The sequence below is a fragment of the Crinia signifera genome, unplaced genomic scaffold, assembly GCF_055691185.1.
Source record: "Crinia signifera unplaced genomic scaffold, ASM5569118v1 HAP2_SCAFFOLD_93, whole genome shotgun sequence".
Taxonomy (NCBI): Eukaryota; Metazoa; Chordata; class Amphibia; order Anura; family Myobatrachidae; genus Crinia; species Crinia signifera.
Window position 1 is genome coordinate 596,545 of NW_028142849.1, and position 17,877 is coordinate 614,421.

Here is a 17,877-nt window from a genome sequence, read left to right on the forward strand (position 1 = left end):
CCATCGGATGCGATGACCCGATTTTTCCATAGGAATCAATGTTAAAATGGACAGAGTCCATTTTAACATGGAATTCAATGGGAAAAAGGGGTCCTCTTCATACCCCTACTATCCAAGTGGGCATGGAGTTGGATATAAACCTGTGGCGAGCGTAGCGAGCCACCGAGCCCGAAGCGTGGCGAGCGAAGCGAGCCCCGCGAGGGGACGGTATTCTGTGTCCCCTCGCGGGGCTCGCTACGCTCGCCACGCTTCGGGCTCGGTGGCTCGCTACGCTCGCCACAGGTTTATATCCAACTCCATGCCCACTTGGATAGTAGGGGTATGAAAAGGACCCCTTTTTCCCATTGAATTCCATGTTAAAATGGACTCTGTCCATTTTAACATTGATTCCTATGGAAAAATCGGGTCATCGCATCGCATCGCATCCGATGGTCGCATGCGATGCGATGTGCCCGACCCGATTTAGAAATCGGGCGCCCGGATAACTCATAAGTACCCTTTTTTCTACTAAAGTAGGTGAAAATAATAATTTTCACCTACTTTGGTAAAAAAAAAAAGTGATAATTTATAGGCCCCATATACCACTTTCACACCGCTGTACCCTTTCACATTTGATTGGGGTGTGAAAACCGGAACCGGCGAATAGCTTGTTATGTACGCGGCTATGTGCCTGGAGGGTAAAAGCTGGAACCTGTGAATGAAATGTTCCCACCTTGGCAAGGTGCTTGGGGGGTAAAGCCGGAACCGACGGATGAGATGTTCTGGCCACGACGAGGTGCTTTTGGGAGTGAAAGCCAGAACTGACGCATGAGATGTTCTGGCCTGCGACGAGATGCTTTTGGGAATGAAAGCTGGAACCGACGCAGAAAATGTTCCGGCTGCGGCGTGATGGTTGGGGGGTGAAAGCCAAAAACGGAGCATGAGATGTTTCGGCCGCTGTGACGTACTTATTTTCTACAAAAGTAAGTGAAAATGATCAATTTCACCTACTTTGGTAGAAATGAAGTGATAATATATAGTCCCCATAAACCACTTTCACACCACTGTACCCTATCACACTTGATTGGGATGTGAAAACTGGATCCGGCAAATAACTTGTCCATATGCAGCTATGTGCCTGGAGGGTGAAAGCTGGAACCTGTGAATGAAATGTCACCGCCTTGGCAAGGTGCTTTTGTGGGTGAAACCTGGAACCGGCACAAGAAATGTTCCGGCGTGACGGTTGGGCAGTGAAAGCCGGAACCGGCGCATGAGATGTACCGACTGCTGCAAGGTACTTATTTTCTACAAAAGTAGGTGAAAATTGTTATTTTCACCTCCTTTGGTAAAAAAAAGTGATAATTTTTAGACCCCATATACCACTTTCACACCGCTGTACCCTTTCACATTCGATTGGGGTGTGAAAACCGGAATCTGGGAATAACTTGTACGCAGCTATGTGCCTGGAGGGTAAAATCTGGAACCTGTGATAAAATGTTCCTGACTTAGCAAGGTGCTTGGGGGTTGAAGCCGGAACCGACGGATGAGATGTTCTGGCCGTGACGAGGTGCTTTTGGAAGTGAAAGCTGGAACCAACGCATGAGATGTTCTGGCCGCGACGGGATGCTTTTGGGAGTGAAAGCCAGAACCGACGCATGAGATGTTCTGGACGCAACGGGATGCTTTTGGGAGTGAAAGCCGGAACCGACGCATAAGATGTTCTGGCCTGCGACGAGATGCTTTTGGGAATGAAAGCTGGAACCGACGCAGAAAATGTTCCGGCTGCGGCGTGATGGTTGGGGGGTGAAAGCCAAAAACGGAGCATGAGATGTTTCGGCCGCTGTGTGGTACTTATTTTCTACAAAAGTAAGTGAAAATGATAAATTTCACCTACTTTGGTAGAAATGAAGTGATAATATATAGTCCCCATAAACCACTTTCACACCACTGTACCCTATCACATTTGATTGGGATGTGAAAACTGGATCCGGCAAATAACTTGTCCATATGCAGCTATGTGCCTGGAGGGTGAAAGCTGGAACCTGTGAATGAAATGGTACTGCCTTGGCAAGGTGCTTTTGTGGGTGAAACCTGGAACCGGTGAAAGGAATGTTCCAGTAGCGGCGTGGTGGTTTGGCGGTGAAAGCCGAAACCGGCGCATGACATGTACCGGCTGCTGTGAGGTACTTATTTTCTACAAAAGTAGGTGAAAATTGTTATTTCCACCTTCTTTGGTAAAAAAAATGTGATCATTTATAGGCCCCATATATTACTTTCACACCGCTGTACCCTTTCACATTCGATTGGGGTGTGAAAATCGGAACCTGGGAATAATTTGTTCCGTACACGGCTATGTGCCTGGAGGGTAAAATCTGGAACCTGTGAATGAAATGTTACCGACTTGGCAAGGTGCTTGGGGGGTTAAGCCAGAATCGACGGATGAGATGTTCTGGCCACGACGAGGTGCTTTTAGGAGTGAAAGCCAGAACCGACGCATGAGATGTTCTGGACGCGACGGGATGCTTTTGGGAGTGAAAGCCGGAACCGACGCAGAAAATGTTCCGGCCACGGCGTAATGGTTGAGGGGTGAAAGCCAAAAACGGAGCATGAGATGTTCCGTCCGCTGTGACGTTCTTATTTTCTACAAAAGTAAGTGAAAATTATCATTTTCACCTACATTGGCAGAAATGAAGTGATAATATATAGGCCCCATATATCACTTTCACACCATTGTACCCTATCACACTTGATTGGGATGTGGAAACTGGATCCGGCGAATAACTTGTCCATACAGTATGCAGCTATGTGCCTGGAGGGTGAAAGCTGGAACCTGTGAATGAAATGTCACCGCCTTGGCAAGGTGCTTGGGGGTAAAGCCGGAACCCGACGGATTAGATGTTCTGGCCGCGGCGAGGTGTTTTTGGAACTGAAAGCTGGAACCGACGCATGAGATGTTCTGGACGCGACGGGATGCTTCTGGGAGTGAAAGCCGGAACCGACGCAGAAAATGTTCTGGTCACGGCGTAATGGTTGGGGGATGAAAGCCAAAAACAGTATGAGATGTTCCAGCCACTGTGAGGTACTTATTTTCTATAAAAGTAAGTGAAAATTATCATTTTCACCTACATTGGTAGAAATGAAGTGATAATATATAGGCCCCATACATCACTTTCACACCATTGTACCCTATCACACTTGATTGGGATGTGGAAACTGGATCCGGCGAATAACTTGTCCATATGCAGCTATGTGCCTGGAGGGTGAAAGCTGGAACCTGTGAATGAAATGTCACCGCCTTGGCAAGGTGCTTTTGTGGGTGAAACCTGGAACGGCGTGATGGTTGGGCAGTGAAAGCCAGAACCGGCGCATGAGATGTACCGACTGCTGCAAGGTACTTATTTTCTACAAAAGTAGGTGAAAATTGTTATTTTCACCTGCTTTGCTAAAAGAAAAGTGATAATTTTTAGACCCCATATACCACTTTCACACCGCTGTACCCTTTCACATTCGATTGGGGTGTGAAAACCGGAATCTGGGAATAACTTGTACGCAGCTATGTGCCTGGAGGGTAAAATCTGGAACCTGTGATGAAATGTTCCTGACTTAGCAAGGTGCTTGGGGGTTGAAGCCTGAACCGACGGATGAGATGTTCTGGCCGTGACGAGGTGCTTTTGGAAGTGAAAGCTGGAACCGACGCATGAGATGTTCTGGCCGCGACGGTATGCTTTTGGGAGTGAAAGCCGGAACCGACGCATGAGATGTTTTGGCACGCGACGAGGTGCTTTTGGGAGTGAAAGCCGGAACCGACGCACGGAATGTTCCGGTCGCGGCGTGTGAGTTACTTATTTTCTACAAAAGTAGGTGAAAATTGTTATTTCCACCTACTTTGGTAAAAAAAATTTGATCATTTATAGGCCTCATATACCACTTTCACACCGCTGTACCCTTTCACATTAGATTACGGTGTGAAAGCCGGAAACCGACGCATGAGATGTTCTGGCCTGCGACGAGGTGCTTTTGGGAGTGAAAGCCGGAACCGGTGCAGGAAATGTTATAACACTTGATTGGGGTGTGAAAACTGGATCTGGCGAATAACTTGTCCATATGCAGCTATGTGCCTGGAGGGTAAAAGCTGGAACCTGTGAATGAAATGTTCCCACCTTGGCAAGGTGCTTGGGAGGGGTTGAAGCCTGAACCGACGTATGAGATATTCTGGCTGCGACGAGGTGCTTTTGGGGGTGAAAGTTGGAACCGGCGCAATAAATGTTCTGGCCGCGGCGTGGTGTTTGGGGGTGAAAGCCTGAAGCGGCGCATGAAATGTTCCGGACGCGTTGAGGTGCTTTGGAGAGGTGCCAGATCCGGAGCATGAGATTGTCATGCTTTTGCAATGGGCTTGAAGGCGGGTGAAAGCCTAAACTGGCGCATGAGATGTTCCAGGCACTGTGAGGTGCTTTGGGGGGTGATAGTCCCTGACAACTCCTCAAGACTGGCTGCTGCAGAGCACATACCCGGGGACCTGCTCAGTTTGTAAAACTGAGTAACGGGTCCACAGTTAAGGGTCTAATATGTGCTGTAGCATGTATTTGCAATCACTGGGGCAGGAACTGATAAGGATGACTTGTGTTGTCTGTATAGTACTGCATTTATGTGTGTTACGATGTAAGACACATTATTAATAAATATGCATGTATGTCATGAACATATTATCGCGCCTCCTTCTTCTTTTTTTCAGGTAGACCTTCTCCACGAATGAATTGTGATGTCAACTACTTACCCAGCTACGTCTCTGGACTACTGTGACATAATTTTTACTACAGCATATTCCAAACGTCAAATTGCAGGAGCAGCTACCCACAACAGGTAAGCAGGCGCGATAATATCTTCCTGGCATACATGTATATTTATCAAATATGTATGGTCTTCCTTAAATTATGTTTAAAGTTTGATGAATTGAGGTCCTTATATTATTTTATGCAGACAGCGAGCCAAATCAGGGCTGATATCAGTGCGGGAAATAGCAGTGATATTGTCTGCATTGCTTTTTTATTGAATGTCAGTAATACTTTTTTCTACTAAAGTAGGTGAAAATAATAATTTTCACCTACTTTGGTAAAAAAAAAAAAGTGATCATTTATAGGCCCCATATACCACTTTCACACCGCTGTACCCTTTCACATTTGATTGGGGTGTGAAAACCGGAACCGGCGAATAGCTTGTTATGTACGCGGCTATGTGCCTGGAGGGTAAAAGCTGGAACCTGTGAATGAAATGTTCCCACCTTGGCAAGGTGCTTGGGGGGTAAAGCCGGAACCGACGGATGAGATGTTCTGGCCTGCGACGAGATGCTTTTGGGAATGAAAGCTGGAACCGACGCAGAAAATGTTCCGGCTGCGGCGTGATGGTTGGGGGGTGAAAGCCAAAAACGGAGCATGAGATGTTTCGGCCGCTGTGAGGTACTTATTTTCTACAAAAGTAAGTGAAAATGATCAATTTCACCTACTTTGGTAGAAATGAAGTGATAATATATAGTCCCCATAAACCACTTTCACACCACTGTACCCTATCACACTTGGGCCCTTATTCTGATTGACGCGTACTTTTCCGAATACTTTCGGATCGCGTCTTTACGGCGTCTGCGCATGCGTGGAGAACGCAACGCGCATGTGCCACGCCTTGACTCCGTACCTGTTCGGGCAAATCCCGTACAAAACTGTTCACCGCAATCAGTCGGCAAATATGGGCGTATTATGGGCGTCATGCGGAATCACACATGGGCGTAGTTTCAAAGTGGGCAAAACTGGGAGGAAACATGGGCGGACACGGGGGAGTACACTTATGTTGGGGGGCGTGCATTCGGATACCACTCCGAATGCACGCGAACAAAAAGGGAAGAAATGTGCGGTGTCCAAAAGGCTAGTATTGCTTAGCGGACACCACTCGTTCCTGCGGTAGGCGAACGGGCCGCCTAATGACTACAAGCATTAACACCTGAACCCAATACAATCGACTCCTTTACTCATTACTAACTAATAGGACGCTTGTCAGTGCTTTAATTGAAACCATTGCACTTCAATTGCTGTAAGGGTTAATGTGTGCAATGCATGTGTTAGGCATGGTTGTAAGGATATATTGGCATCTAATTGATTCCAATTCCAAATAAGCATTTTTGTATGAGGATAGGTAATTGAATAAGTGGGTCATGTGATGTATTGCAGAATAGACATAATAGTTGGTAGTTTGTTTGTTTAGTTTGGCGTAAATACACCGCTTCCGTGCGGAAGCACCGCTTGCCACCCGTTTGGATGCGGGATTCCCGTGCATACTCTGTAATACCGTGCAGAATCGGAGTGTTTCCCCCGCACACGTATGGTTTGTATATCGTCCGTAAACACGCCCTGTTCTTAAAGAGTGAGTCCGTCCGAATGCGGAGGACACGTGGGCGTTTCTACGGACGATGGCCGCACGCGGCAGCACACCGTGGCGTGCGGACCGCACCTTAAGAATTCGGGAATATCCGCACCGATCAGAATAAGGGCCTTGATTGGGATGTGAAAACTGGATCCGGCAAATAACTTGTCCATATGCAGCTATGTGCCTGGAGGGTGAAAGCTGGAACCTGTGAATGAAATGTCACCGCCTTGGCAAGGTGCTTTTGTGGGTGAAACCTGGAACCGGCACAAGAAATGTTCCGGCGTGATGGTTGGGCAGTGAAAGCCGGAACCGGCGCATGAGATGTACCGACTGCTGCAAGGTACTTATTTTCTACAAAAGTAGGTGAAAATTGTTATTTTCACCTCCTTTGGTAAAAAAAAGTGATAATTTTTAGACCCCATATACCACTTTCACACCGCTGTACCCTTTCACATTCCATTGGGGTGTAAAAACCGGAATCTGGGAATAACTTGTACGCAGCTATGTGCCTGGAGGGTAAAATCTGGGACCTGTGATGAAATGTTCCTGACTTAGCAAGGTGCTTGGGGGTTGAAGCCGGAACCGACGGATGAGATGTTCTGGCCGTGACGAGGTGCTTTTGGAAGTGAAAGCTGGAACCAACGCATGAGATGTTCTGGCCGCGACGGGATGCTTTTGGGAGTGAAAGCCAGAACCGACGCATGAGATGTTCTGGACGCGACGGGATGCTTTTGGGAGTGAAAGCCGGAACCGACGCATAAGATGTTCTGGCCTGCGACGAGATGCTTTTGGGAATGAAAGCTGGAACCGACGCAGAAAATGTTCCGGCTGCGGCGTGATGGTTGGGGGGTGAAAGCCAAAAACGGAGCATGAGATGTTTCGGCCGCTGTGTGGTACTTATTTTCTACAAAAGTAAGTGAAAATGATAAATTTCACCTACTTTGGTAGAAATGAAGTGATAATATATAGTACCCATAAACCACTTTCACACCACTGTACCCTATCACACTTGATTGGGATGTGAAAACTGGATCCGGCGAATAACTTGTCCATATGCAGCTATGTGCCTGGAGGGTGAAAGCTGGAACCTGTGAATGAAATGTCACCGCCTTGGCAAGGTGCTTTTGTGGGTGAAACCTGGAACCGGCACAAGAAATGTTCCGGCGTGATGGTTGGGCAGTGAAAGCCAGAACCGGCGCATGAGATGTACCGACTGCTGCAAGGTACTTATTTTCTACAAAAGTAGGTGAAAATTGTTATTTTCACCTGCTTTGGTAAAAGAAAAGTGATAATTTTTAGACCCCATATACCACTTTCACACCGCTGTACCCTTTCACATTCGATTGGGGTGTGAAAACCGGAATCTGGGAATAACTTGTACGCAGCTATGTGCCTGGAGGGTAAAATCTGGAACCTGTGATGAAATGTTCCTGACTTAGCAAGGTGCTTGGGGGTTGAAGCCGGAACCGACGGATGAGATGTTCTGGCCGTGACGAGATGCTTTTGGAAGTGAAAGCTGGAACCGACGCATGAGATGTTCTGGCCGCGACGGTATGCTTTTGGGAGTGAAAGCCGGAACCAACGCATGAGATGTTCTGGCACACGACGAGGTGCTTTTGGGAGTGAAAGCCGGAACCGGTGCAGGAAATGTTATAACACTTGATTGGGGTGTGAAAACTGGATCTGGCGAATAACTTGTCCATATGCAGCTATGTGCCTGGAGGGTAAAAGCTGGAACCTGTGAATGAAATGTTCCCACCTTGGCAAGGTGCTTGGGAGGGGTTGAAGCCTGAACCGACGTATGAGATATTCTGGCTGCGACGAGGTGCTTTTGGGGGTGAAAGTTGGAACCGGCGCAATAAATGTTCTGGCCGCGGCGTGGTGTTTGGGGGTGAAAGCCGGAAGCGGCGCATGAAATGTTCCGGACGCGTTGAGGTGCTTTGGAGAGGTGCCAGATCCGGAGCATGAGATTGTCATGCTTTTGCGATGGGCTTGACGGCGGGTGAAAGCCTAAACTGGCGCATGAGATGTTCCAGGCACTGTGAGGTGCTTTGGGGGGTGATAGTCCCTGACAGCTCCTCAAGACTGGCTGCTGCAGAGCACATACCTGGGGACCTGCTCAGTTTGTAAAACTGAGTAACGGGTCCACAGTTAAGGGTCTAATATGTGCTGTAGCATGTATTTGCAATCACTGGGGCAGGAACTGATAAGGATGACTTGTGTTGTCTGTATAGTACTGCATTTATGTGTGTTACGATGTAAGACACATTATTAATAAATATGCATGTATGTCATGAACATATTATCGCGCCTCCTTCTTTTTTTCAGGTAGACCTTCTCCACGAATGAATTGTGATGTCAACTACTTACCCAGCTACGTCTCTGGACTACTGTGACATAATTTCTTCCTGGCATACATGTATATTTATCAAATATGTATGGTCTTCCTTAAATTATGTTTAAAGTTTGATGAATTGAGGTCCTTATATTATTTTATGCAGACAGCGAGCCAAATCAGGGCTGATATCAGTGCGGGAGATAGCAGTGATATTGTCTGCATTGCTTTTTTATTGAATGTCAGTAATACTTTTTTCTACTGAAGTAGGTGAAAATAATAATTTTCACCTACTTTGGTAAAAAAAAAAAAGTGATAATTTATAGGCCCCATATACCACTTTCACACCGCTGTACCCTTTCACATTTGATTGGGGTGTGAAAACCTGAACCGGCGAATAGCTTGTTATGTACGCGGCTATGTGCCTGGAGGGTAAAAGCTGGAACCTGTGAATGAAATGTTCCCACCTTGGCAAGGTGCTTGGGGGGTAAAGCCGGAACCGACGGATGAGATGTTCTGGCCACGACGAGGTGCTTTTGGGAGTGAAAGCCAGAACCGACACATGAGATGTTCTGGCCTGCGACGAGATGCTTTTGGGAATGAAAGCTGGAACCGACGCAGAAAATGTTCCGGCTGCGGCGTGATGGTTGGGGGGTGAAAGCCAAAAACAGAGCATGAGATGTTTCGGCCGCTGTGACGTACTTATTTTCTACAAAAGTAAGTGAAAATGATCAATTTCACCTACTTTGGTAGAAATGAAGTGATAATATATAGTCCCCATAAACCACTTTCACACCACTGTACCCTATCACACTTGATTGGGATGTGAAAACTGGATCCGGCAAATAACTTGTCCATATGCAGCTATGTGCCTGGAGGGTGAAAGCTGGAACCTGTGAATGAAATGTCACCGCCTTGGCAAGGTGCTTTTGTGGGTGAAACCTGGAACCGGCACAAGAAATGTTCCGGCGTGATGGTTGGGCAGTGAAAGCCGGAACCGGCGCATGAGATGTACCGACTGCTGCAAGGTACTTATTTTCTACAAAAGTAGGTGAAAATTGTTATTTTCACCTCCTTTGGTAAAAAAAAGTGATAATTTTTAGACCCCATATACCACTTTCACACCGCTGTACCCTTTCACATTCGATTGGGGTGTGAAAACCGGAATCTGGGAATAACTTGTACGCAGCTATGTGCCTGGAGGGTAAAATCTGGAACCTGTGATGAAATGTTCCTGACTTAGCAAGGTGCTTGGGGGTTGAAGCCGGAACCGACGGATGAGATGTTCTGGCCGTGACAAGGTGCTTTTGGAAGTGAAAGCTGGAACCGACGCATGAGATGTTCTGGCCGCGACGGTATGCTTTTGGGAGTGAAAGCCGGAACCGACGCATGAGATGTTCTGGCCTGCGACGAGGTGCTTTTGGGAATGAAAGCTGGAACCGACGCAGAAAATGTTCCGGCTGCGGCGTGATGGTTGGGGGGTGAAAGCCAAAAACAGAGCATGAGATGTTTCGGCCGCTGTGACGTACTTATTTTCTACAAAAGTAAGTGAAAATGATCAATTTCACCTACTTTGGTAGAAATGAAGTGATAATATATAGTCCCCATAAACCACTTTCATACCACTGTACCCTATCACACTTGATTGGGATGTGAAAACTGGATCCGGCAAATAACTTGTCCATATGCAGCTATGTGCCTGGAGGGTGAAAGCTGGAACCTGTGAATGAAATGGTACTGCCTCGGCAAGGTGCTTTTGTGGCTGAAACCTGGAACCGGTGAAAGGAATGTTCCAGTAGCGGCATGGTGGTTTGGCGGTGAAAGCCGAAACCTGCGCATGAGATGTACCGGCTGCTGTGAGGTACTTATTTTCTACAAAAGTAGGTGAAAATTGTTATTTCCACCTTCTTTGGTAAAAAAAAAATGTGATCATTTATAGGCCCCATATATTATTTTCACACCGCTGTACCCTTTCACATTCGATTGGGGTGTGAAAATCGGAACCTGGGAATAATTTGTTCCATACACGGCTATGTGCCTGGAGGGTAAAAGCTGGAACCTGTGAATGAAATGTTCCCGACTTGGCAAGGTGCTTGGGGGGTTAAGCCGGAACCGACGGATGAGATGTTCTGGCCACGACGAGGCGCTTTTAGGAGTGAAAGCCAGAACCGACGCATGAGATGTTCTGGACGCGACGGGATGCTTTTTGGAGTGAAACCCGGAACCGACGCAGAAAATGTTCCGGCCACGGCGTAATGGTTATGGGGTGAAAGCCAAAAACGGAGCATGAGATGTTCCGGCCGCTGTGACGTACTTATTTTCTACAAAAGTAAGTGAAAATTATCATTTTCACCTACATTGGCAAAAATGAAGTGATAATATATAGGCCCCATATATCACTTTCACACCATTGTACCCTATCACACTTGATTGGGATGTGAAAACTGGATCCGGCGAATAACTTGTCCATACAGTATGTAGTTATTTGCCTGGAGGGTGAAAGCTGGAACCTGTGAATGAAATGTCAGCGCCTTGGCAAGGTGCTTGGGGGTAAAGCTGGAACCGACGGATGAGATGTTCTGGCCGCGGCGAGGTGTTTTTGGAATTGAAAGCTGGAACCGACGCATGAGATGTTCTGGACGCGACGGGATGCTTCTGGGAGTGAAAGCCGATACCGACGCAGAAAATGTTCTCGCCACGGCGTAATGGTTGGGGGATGAAAGCCAAAAACAGTATGAGATGTTCCAGCCACTGTGAGGTACTTATTTTCTATAAAATTATCATTTTCACCTACATTGGTAGAAATGAAGTTTCAGAGAAGCAGCGCTGGTGTCACAATAAATAGATTGAACAACTTTATGGTGAAAAAACAATTTATATCACAAAGATAAATAAAAACATTACATACATTTGCACATGACAATATCGCACAATAAAAATGTTAAAAAGAAGGTCTCACTCTTTGATTGGATATGGATCCGTAAGGGCCAATGCCCTATTGAGTATCAGTCCAGATTGGAAAGTGCACTTTACCAATGGTATATCTGCCGATTGGGAAGATGAATGGGGAAAAGATTTTGGGGGACAATTCACCGGTCCTCTCTATGTTCACGGATAGATGGTAGTAGCCGCTGGAGGAATCAATGGAGAAATGTCCGTATTTTATCCCTTAAAGGACCTCTATTGGCTTTCAGATAAATTGGTATTCAATACCCCATTTGGGTACCTCCCATATATGAAATTGCAGTGAATGTTGTAAGCACTGAAGGAGGGTGGGCAGGAATTCTCCAACCTGGACTAGGTTTGATAAAGGGGGGATGGCAGAACCTCTAACAGGTGGCTATGATGGTGTTGGCTCACCTGGAGGAAAAAGCTGCTGGTTGCCACTGGTCACTATTGTGGTGGAGAGTTATCAGTCCCACTTGAGGTATTTGATGAGGGACCACTGTCTCATACAGGTGGCTATGGATGGCGGGGCTCACCTGGAGTTCAGTGTCCTGTAGAGGTCTTGGAGGGTGGATCAGAGTTGAAATTCCCAAAAGTAGGCAGACGATGGACTGGATGGTAATATGGGTCCAATCTGTAGGAGTGAGAGGCTGCACCTGACGCGTTTCGCCACTAGCTTGTGGCTTTTTCAAAGGTGGCTTCTAGTGTGGTGGCTAGGGGTATATATACCCATACTAATGAGTAGCCAATTGACATTCAATCAGAGTAATAATACATTACAATCATAATTTCAATGTTTAATCATAAAGTAGGAGACAAACATACTGATATAGTAGGTATAATACCATAAAACATTTAATATTCCCAGTGGGTATCTGTTAAATCATGAAAATATATTGTGTTAATAATTATCACTTCCGGGTCAAAAGGTCACTTTGTTCCCCGCAAGTAACACAGTTATGGACAGAGGGTAGGACATTTGGTACTAAGATTGACAGTCTAGGTTGGAAAACGAGTCCTCAGTTAGCTGCCTCTGTGTTATTTTCTAAGAAAACGATATTCGTAAGCTTGGATTCATAGCGATATATGGGTGGAACGCATATGCGTTCCACCTGCCGAGAATGACTTCCCGCTTCCGCCGGAAGCTCAGTGGTTGTATTGGCCGGAATTCGGCCATATGACACGTGTACTAACACGTGGTCCGGGCTTGACAAGCCCTAATTTGTCTAGATGCGGTGACGCTGTATACCCGCGTCATCGCATCTTTAGGTGGTATGTTATGCGTCACTTCCGGGGGAGCGGAGCCAGTCGCCATAGAGATGGAATTTTTTTATCATGGATGGGTGCAGTATTAGAACTGCCCCTTTATTTGAACAAAAGCAACTTTATTTTAACACATGAATGTTACACTCGGATATCGTTTTCTACTATTAACCCCTGCCCATAGCGAAAAAAAAGTCATTATTTTTCTGGGGAGCATTATTAGTAAGCAATTTTGCATATATACACAGCAAGGTCATGGGGATGAAAATAAGTACAATAGGATTCAGTATTGAATCCCGGCGGTCGGGATCCCGGCGTTCAGAATCCCGACGCCGGAATCCCGACAGACGAAATGCCGACAAGGGGGGGACGTGGATCGCCCCCCCTTGCGGGCTCGCTGCGCTCGCCACGCAGCGGGCCCGGTGCCTCGCTACGCTCGGCACGCTATTTTATTCTCCCTCCAGGGGTGTCGTGGACACCCCAGGAGGGAGAAAGAGTCGGCATTTCGGCGGTCGGGATTCCGGCGTCGGGATTCTGAACGCCGGGATCCCGACCGCCGGGATCTTAACTGCATCCCGTACAATATATATAAAAAAAGGTAATAATATTTGATATGGTAGAGAGGGTAAATATATAGGACTTCACATATCATCTTATTATATATGGAAAGAGATGCACAAATAATAATAATAGAAAAATAAAAAAAAATATATAAAAATATATACACATATATATCCAACATATAACCTAAATGGTATTTTATTATTTACAAAATAACGTTAATTGGTGGATGTATGAAGACATAATTTATACGGTATAATTTTTATATATATATATATATATATAGCAGTACATTATGGAGAGACTCTTTTTATAGTTTATCACCATATAGCTTTTGTGGTGGTTTATCCAGGCTAATATTGTATTAAAAAAGGGGGGGGAGTCCAAACTAATTTATACTAAAAGAGGGGGGGTCTTATCGATATTATATAAGGATTCTTTATATTGAAGAAGGCCCGCTGTTGTCCTTCATGGACATATTATTATCTTCGACACCTACACATAGTCATATGGTACAATCCATTAAATGATACAGAACCAGACAAGGAAAGCAATAATTGTTCTATAATACTATGTTTAATTCCATTGCCTCGTTGAGGCCTTTTTTAATACAATATTTGACATCCCTTTTTCTTTCTTTCCAAAGGTACAAGAACCATGCCAGTCCAACGCACGAAAATCGTGGTGGGCAACACCCACACCCTAAAGTCTCCAGTTGGGATTGTGCGCAATCTGGCAGCCATCGTTGCCTGCGTTACGTTCAGCTTGGTTGTGCACAGAGGAGGTTGGGGCAGTGGAACCGGAGACTTTTGCATGTTCTCCTGGTGCTTCTGTTTCGCTGTCACTATAATAATCCTTGTGGTGGAATTTACAGGGGTGCAAAACCGGATGCCAGTGTCTTGGAAAAACTTCCCCATCACTTTTGCTATGTTTGCTGTGTTGATGTGCCTCTCTGCCACCGTTCTGAACCCACTGTTCTACTTGGAAGACAAAAGTTACGGCAGCGAGAGGCGCACCTACCAGATTGTGGCTGTAGTGTTTTCCTGTCTCACCACGCTGGCATATATCATTGAGGTGTCTTTAACAAGAGCCCAGCCGGGAGAAGTAACTGGATACATGGCAACTGTTCCTGGACTTTTAAAAGTTATAGAAAGCTTCATTGCCTGTGTTATTTTTGTCTTCATTTCAGATCCCCCACTGTACACCAAACATGATGCACTTAAGTGGTGCTTATCTGTTTACTGTATTTGTTTTATCCTGTCTGTTTTGGTGATTATTTTATGTGTCGGGGAATGTACCAGTTGGTTGCCCTGTACTTTTGAGAAGTCTCTCAGTGCCTACGTCCTCCTTTCTGTCCTGTTTTATGCTTCCGCCCTGATCATCTGGCCAATCTTCCAATTTGACTCAAAGTACAGGGGAACCACACAACGTCCAAATGAATGCAGTCGCTATTCAGGTCGGAGTGGATTATGTAATTGGGATAAATTAGTAGCCATTGCTGTTCTGACAGCTGCCAATCTCATAGCTTACATTATAGATCTTGTTTATTTTCGTAAGTGTATACTGATCTCTTAGGTTATTCATTCGACCATGTTCTGCTTGCTATTTGACCAAAACAGAATTAACCCTTTGAGTGCCAAGTGAATTTCTCAAAATAGGTATGAAAATGACCAAGCCAACATTGTTATTTATCATGATGGGCTGTAATGTTTACCTTATATAGGAAATAGAATCTTTTTTTTCACACAACATTTTTTATTTGAATTTTATATAACAATGAGAGCGAGGCGGATATTTTGAACATCGCTCACAGAGATGTTGCCACTCAAAAGGTTAAAGGGAATATGTAATCCAGGATCATGACTGTCGGTCCGTCCTGACAGTCATGATCCTGGTCCGTTTGCATTTTGATCGACAGCAAATCGGCAGGCGGGATTCAACGTTGGTGAAAAAGGGGGCGTGTCCGCGTAAACGGCCAGGATTGTCGATATACGGCCATGATCGGGACAATCCACTTCCGTTATCGGCAGAACGAGCCTGACAGCTTTTAAAGTCGAGCTTGTTCTGCCATGATGCCTCTTCAATGCTGTCAGTAAAGACAACATTAATTAGGTATCCGCCGCTATTTCCCCCATCGGAAATAGCGGTGGAGGATTGCATATCCCCCTAAATCACTAGTCAGAGAACATACAGTTAAAAGTTCTATGCTTATTTATTCCTGTAACATTATGGGGGAAATTTACCAAAATGGATTCGTAAAAAATAGGTGTATTCGTAGGCAGAAATACACCTATCTTTTACACATTTGTATTTTCGGGATTTACAATCCCGAAAATACAACAATTCGTATTTCTAATGATGGAACATTCGTATTTGTATTTACAAATACGAATGTCTACACCATCGATAGAATACGACAGAAATCACCATTCAAAAGAATGGTGGTTCCTGATGTACTAAGCAGTCGTATTGATAATACAGCTGCTAATTGGCACACAAATACGACAGGAAAATACACCTTGCTTTCCCTGTCGTATTTGGCTTTAGCCTGCATGGATCAGTCAGATCCGTGCAGGCTTCAAATATTAAAAAAAAAACGGCGTGGGGTCCCCCCCACAGCTGTAACCAGCACCAGGCTGAAAGAGCCGGGGCCAGTAATTAAAAATCAGGGAACCCGACAAATAGGGGTTCCCCGATTTTTAACAACCAGCCCCAGGCTCCAGGTCCGGGGCTGGTTCCCAAAATATGGGGGACAAAGTGACTAGGGGTCCCCCGTATTTTAAGAACCAGCCCCAGGCCAAACCGGCCAGCAGGGTAATGCCACAGCCGGGGGGAGACTTTTTATACAAGTCCCCCCGGCCAAAGCATTAACCCTACCGACCAGTCAGCCTGGCCAGGGGTCCTGGGGGAGTGGGGACCCCCCCAATAAGGGCCCCCCCCTCCAGGACTTACCTGACCAGGCTGAAGCCTGGTGCTGTCCCCGATGCCCCTGGGCGGTGGGCATCGGGCTGATTCTGGTGTAAAAAATAGAAGAATAAACTATTGTTTTAAACTGTAGAACTATGAGTCCCAGCAAGCCTCCCCTGCAAGCTGGGACTTGGTGAACCACAAGTCCCAGCCTGCGGGGCATTAAATGGCCCGCTGGGTCTTGTAGTTCCACAGTAAAAAAAATAGTTAAATAAAAACACACTGACACCTGTAAAATAAAAGTTTAATACATACATTACACACACACTGATACTTACCTATCTTGATCCCGTAGGTAGGTCCCAGAGTCTTGATCCGGTGCCTTGTCCTGGTTCCGGATCCATGTCGCCATTCTTCTTCATGTCGATCTTCATGTCGGCGTCAGGTCCGGGTCCGAAGAAATCCATGGTGGACCTGTGGAAGGAAATTCAACTCACCCAGGTCCTTCATGGAAGTTCTTCTGGCTTGGTCCGACATTGTCCAGGCATTCTTACTTCTTCTTCCATCTTCTGGCTTCTTCTTTAAGCTGCCGGGCGACTCCAGCAAACTCCCCGTCTGTCAGAGCTGCAGCGATGTTTCCTCCTCGGTGTCTGGACTAAGAATGAATTCTAGCCAATCAGGAGCCGACTTTACTGGCTCCTGATTGGCCGCTGAGGTTTGGGCACAGTGCAACTCATACAGAAGGCAGAGGAGCACAAAAAAGTGTCTAAAAGGCAGATACTGTAGTGTTCATTCTAGCACCCGCTATCTTTGAAAACCCATGCAGTTCCTCTTCCTTGCCTGGGGTGTCGCTGTCTGCTGTGGTGTTTCTAGCACAGTTCGGGTTTGCATATCAGTGCACAGACCACACTGTGCTAGAAGCACTACAGCAGACAGCGACACCCCAGGCAGGGAAGAGGAACTGCACGGGTTTTCAAAGATAGCGGGTGCTAGAATGAACTCTATCTGCCTTTTAGACACTTTTTTTGTGCTCCTCTGCCTTCTGTATGAGTTGCACTGTGCCCAAACCTCAGTAATATTTGTGCTTTATAGCATACACACACTTTCTTTTGTGTCCTTTTTCTTTGATTCCTTTGGAAAACAACTATGTTGCAATTGCATTGTTTTTTTCCAGGTCACTTGGCAGATGAATATTTATATATTTAGCCTTTTCCCAGTATTGGCATACACATTTTCTATTGTTCACTTTATAGTGTCCTCATCCAAACCTAAAATTAGCTCTGTGCTACACATGCAAAGTTTAATTTTGTTTTGCACGAACTGTATCGTTAGTATATGCTTTTTGTACACCAGTGCCTCCTAAATAATATTGTAAACCTTTAAATGTATGCTTTTGTTATTGTTTTTTACCTGAAGTATTATTTTTGTGTATCTCTACTTGTGCTTTTTAGAAAAGATAAATAAATACATTGGTG

At 45.7% G+C, this 17,877-nt stretch overlaps 1 protein-coding gene across 2 annotated transcripts; it reads left to right on the plus strand.

Annotated features, from left to right (window-relative positions):
- The first annotated feature begins 534 nt into the window (after positions 1–534).
- Positions 535–17,153, plus strand: LOC146056826 (myeloid-associated differentiation marker homolog). Of its 2 annotated transcripts, none has more exons than XM_083168455.1 (2): positions 535–4,839; positions 14,142–17,153. In XM_083168455.1, the coding sequence occupies exon 2, from the start codon at positions 14,153–14,155 to the stop codon at positions 15,068–15,070; it is 918 nt and encodes a 305-aa protein (XP_083024581.1). In that variant the 5' UTR covers positions 535–4,839; positions 14,142–14,152; the 3' UTR covers positions 15,071–17,153. The 2 variants fall into 2 exon arrangements, with proteins under 2 accessions (XP_083024581.1, XP_083024580.1); XM_083168454.1 differs by lacking the exon at positions 535–4,839 and adding an exon at positions 7,975–8,809.
- Positions 17,154–17,877: the final 724 nt, after the last annotated feature.

Excerpts from the sequence above, each read along its gene's own strand:
- LOC146056826 (XM_083168454.1), top strand. The coding sequence starts at position 8,746 with ATGTCAACTACTTACCCAGCTACGTCTCTGGACTACTGTGACATAATT. Across the intron at positions 8,810-14,141 it reads AATTTCTTCCTGGCATACAT|GTACAAGAACCATGCCAGTC; the intron begins GTATATTTATCA and ends TTCTTTCCAAAG.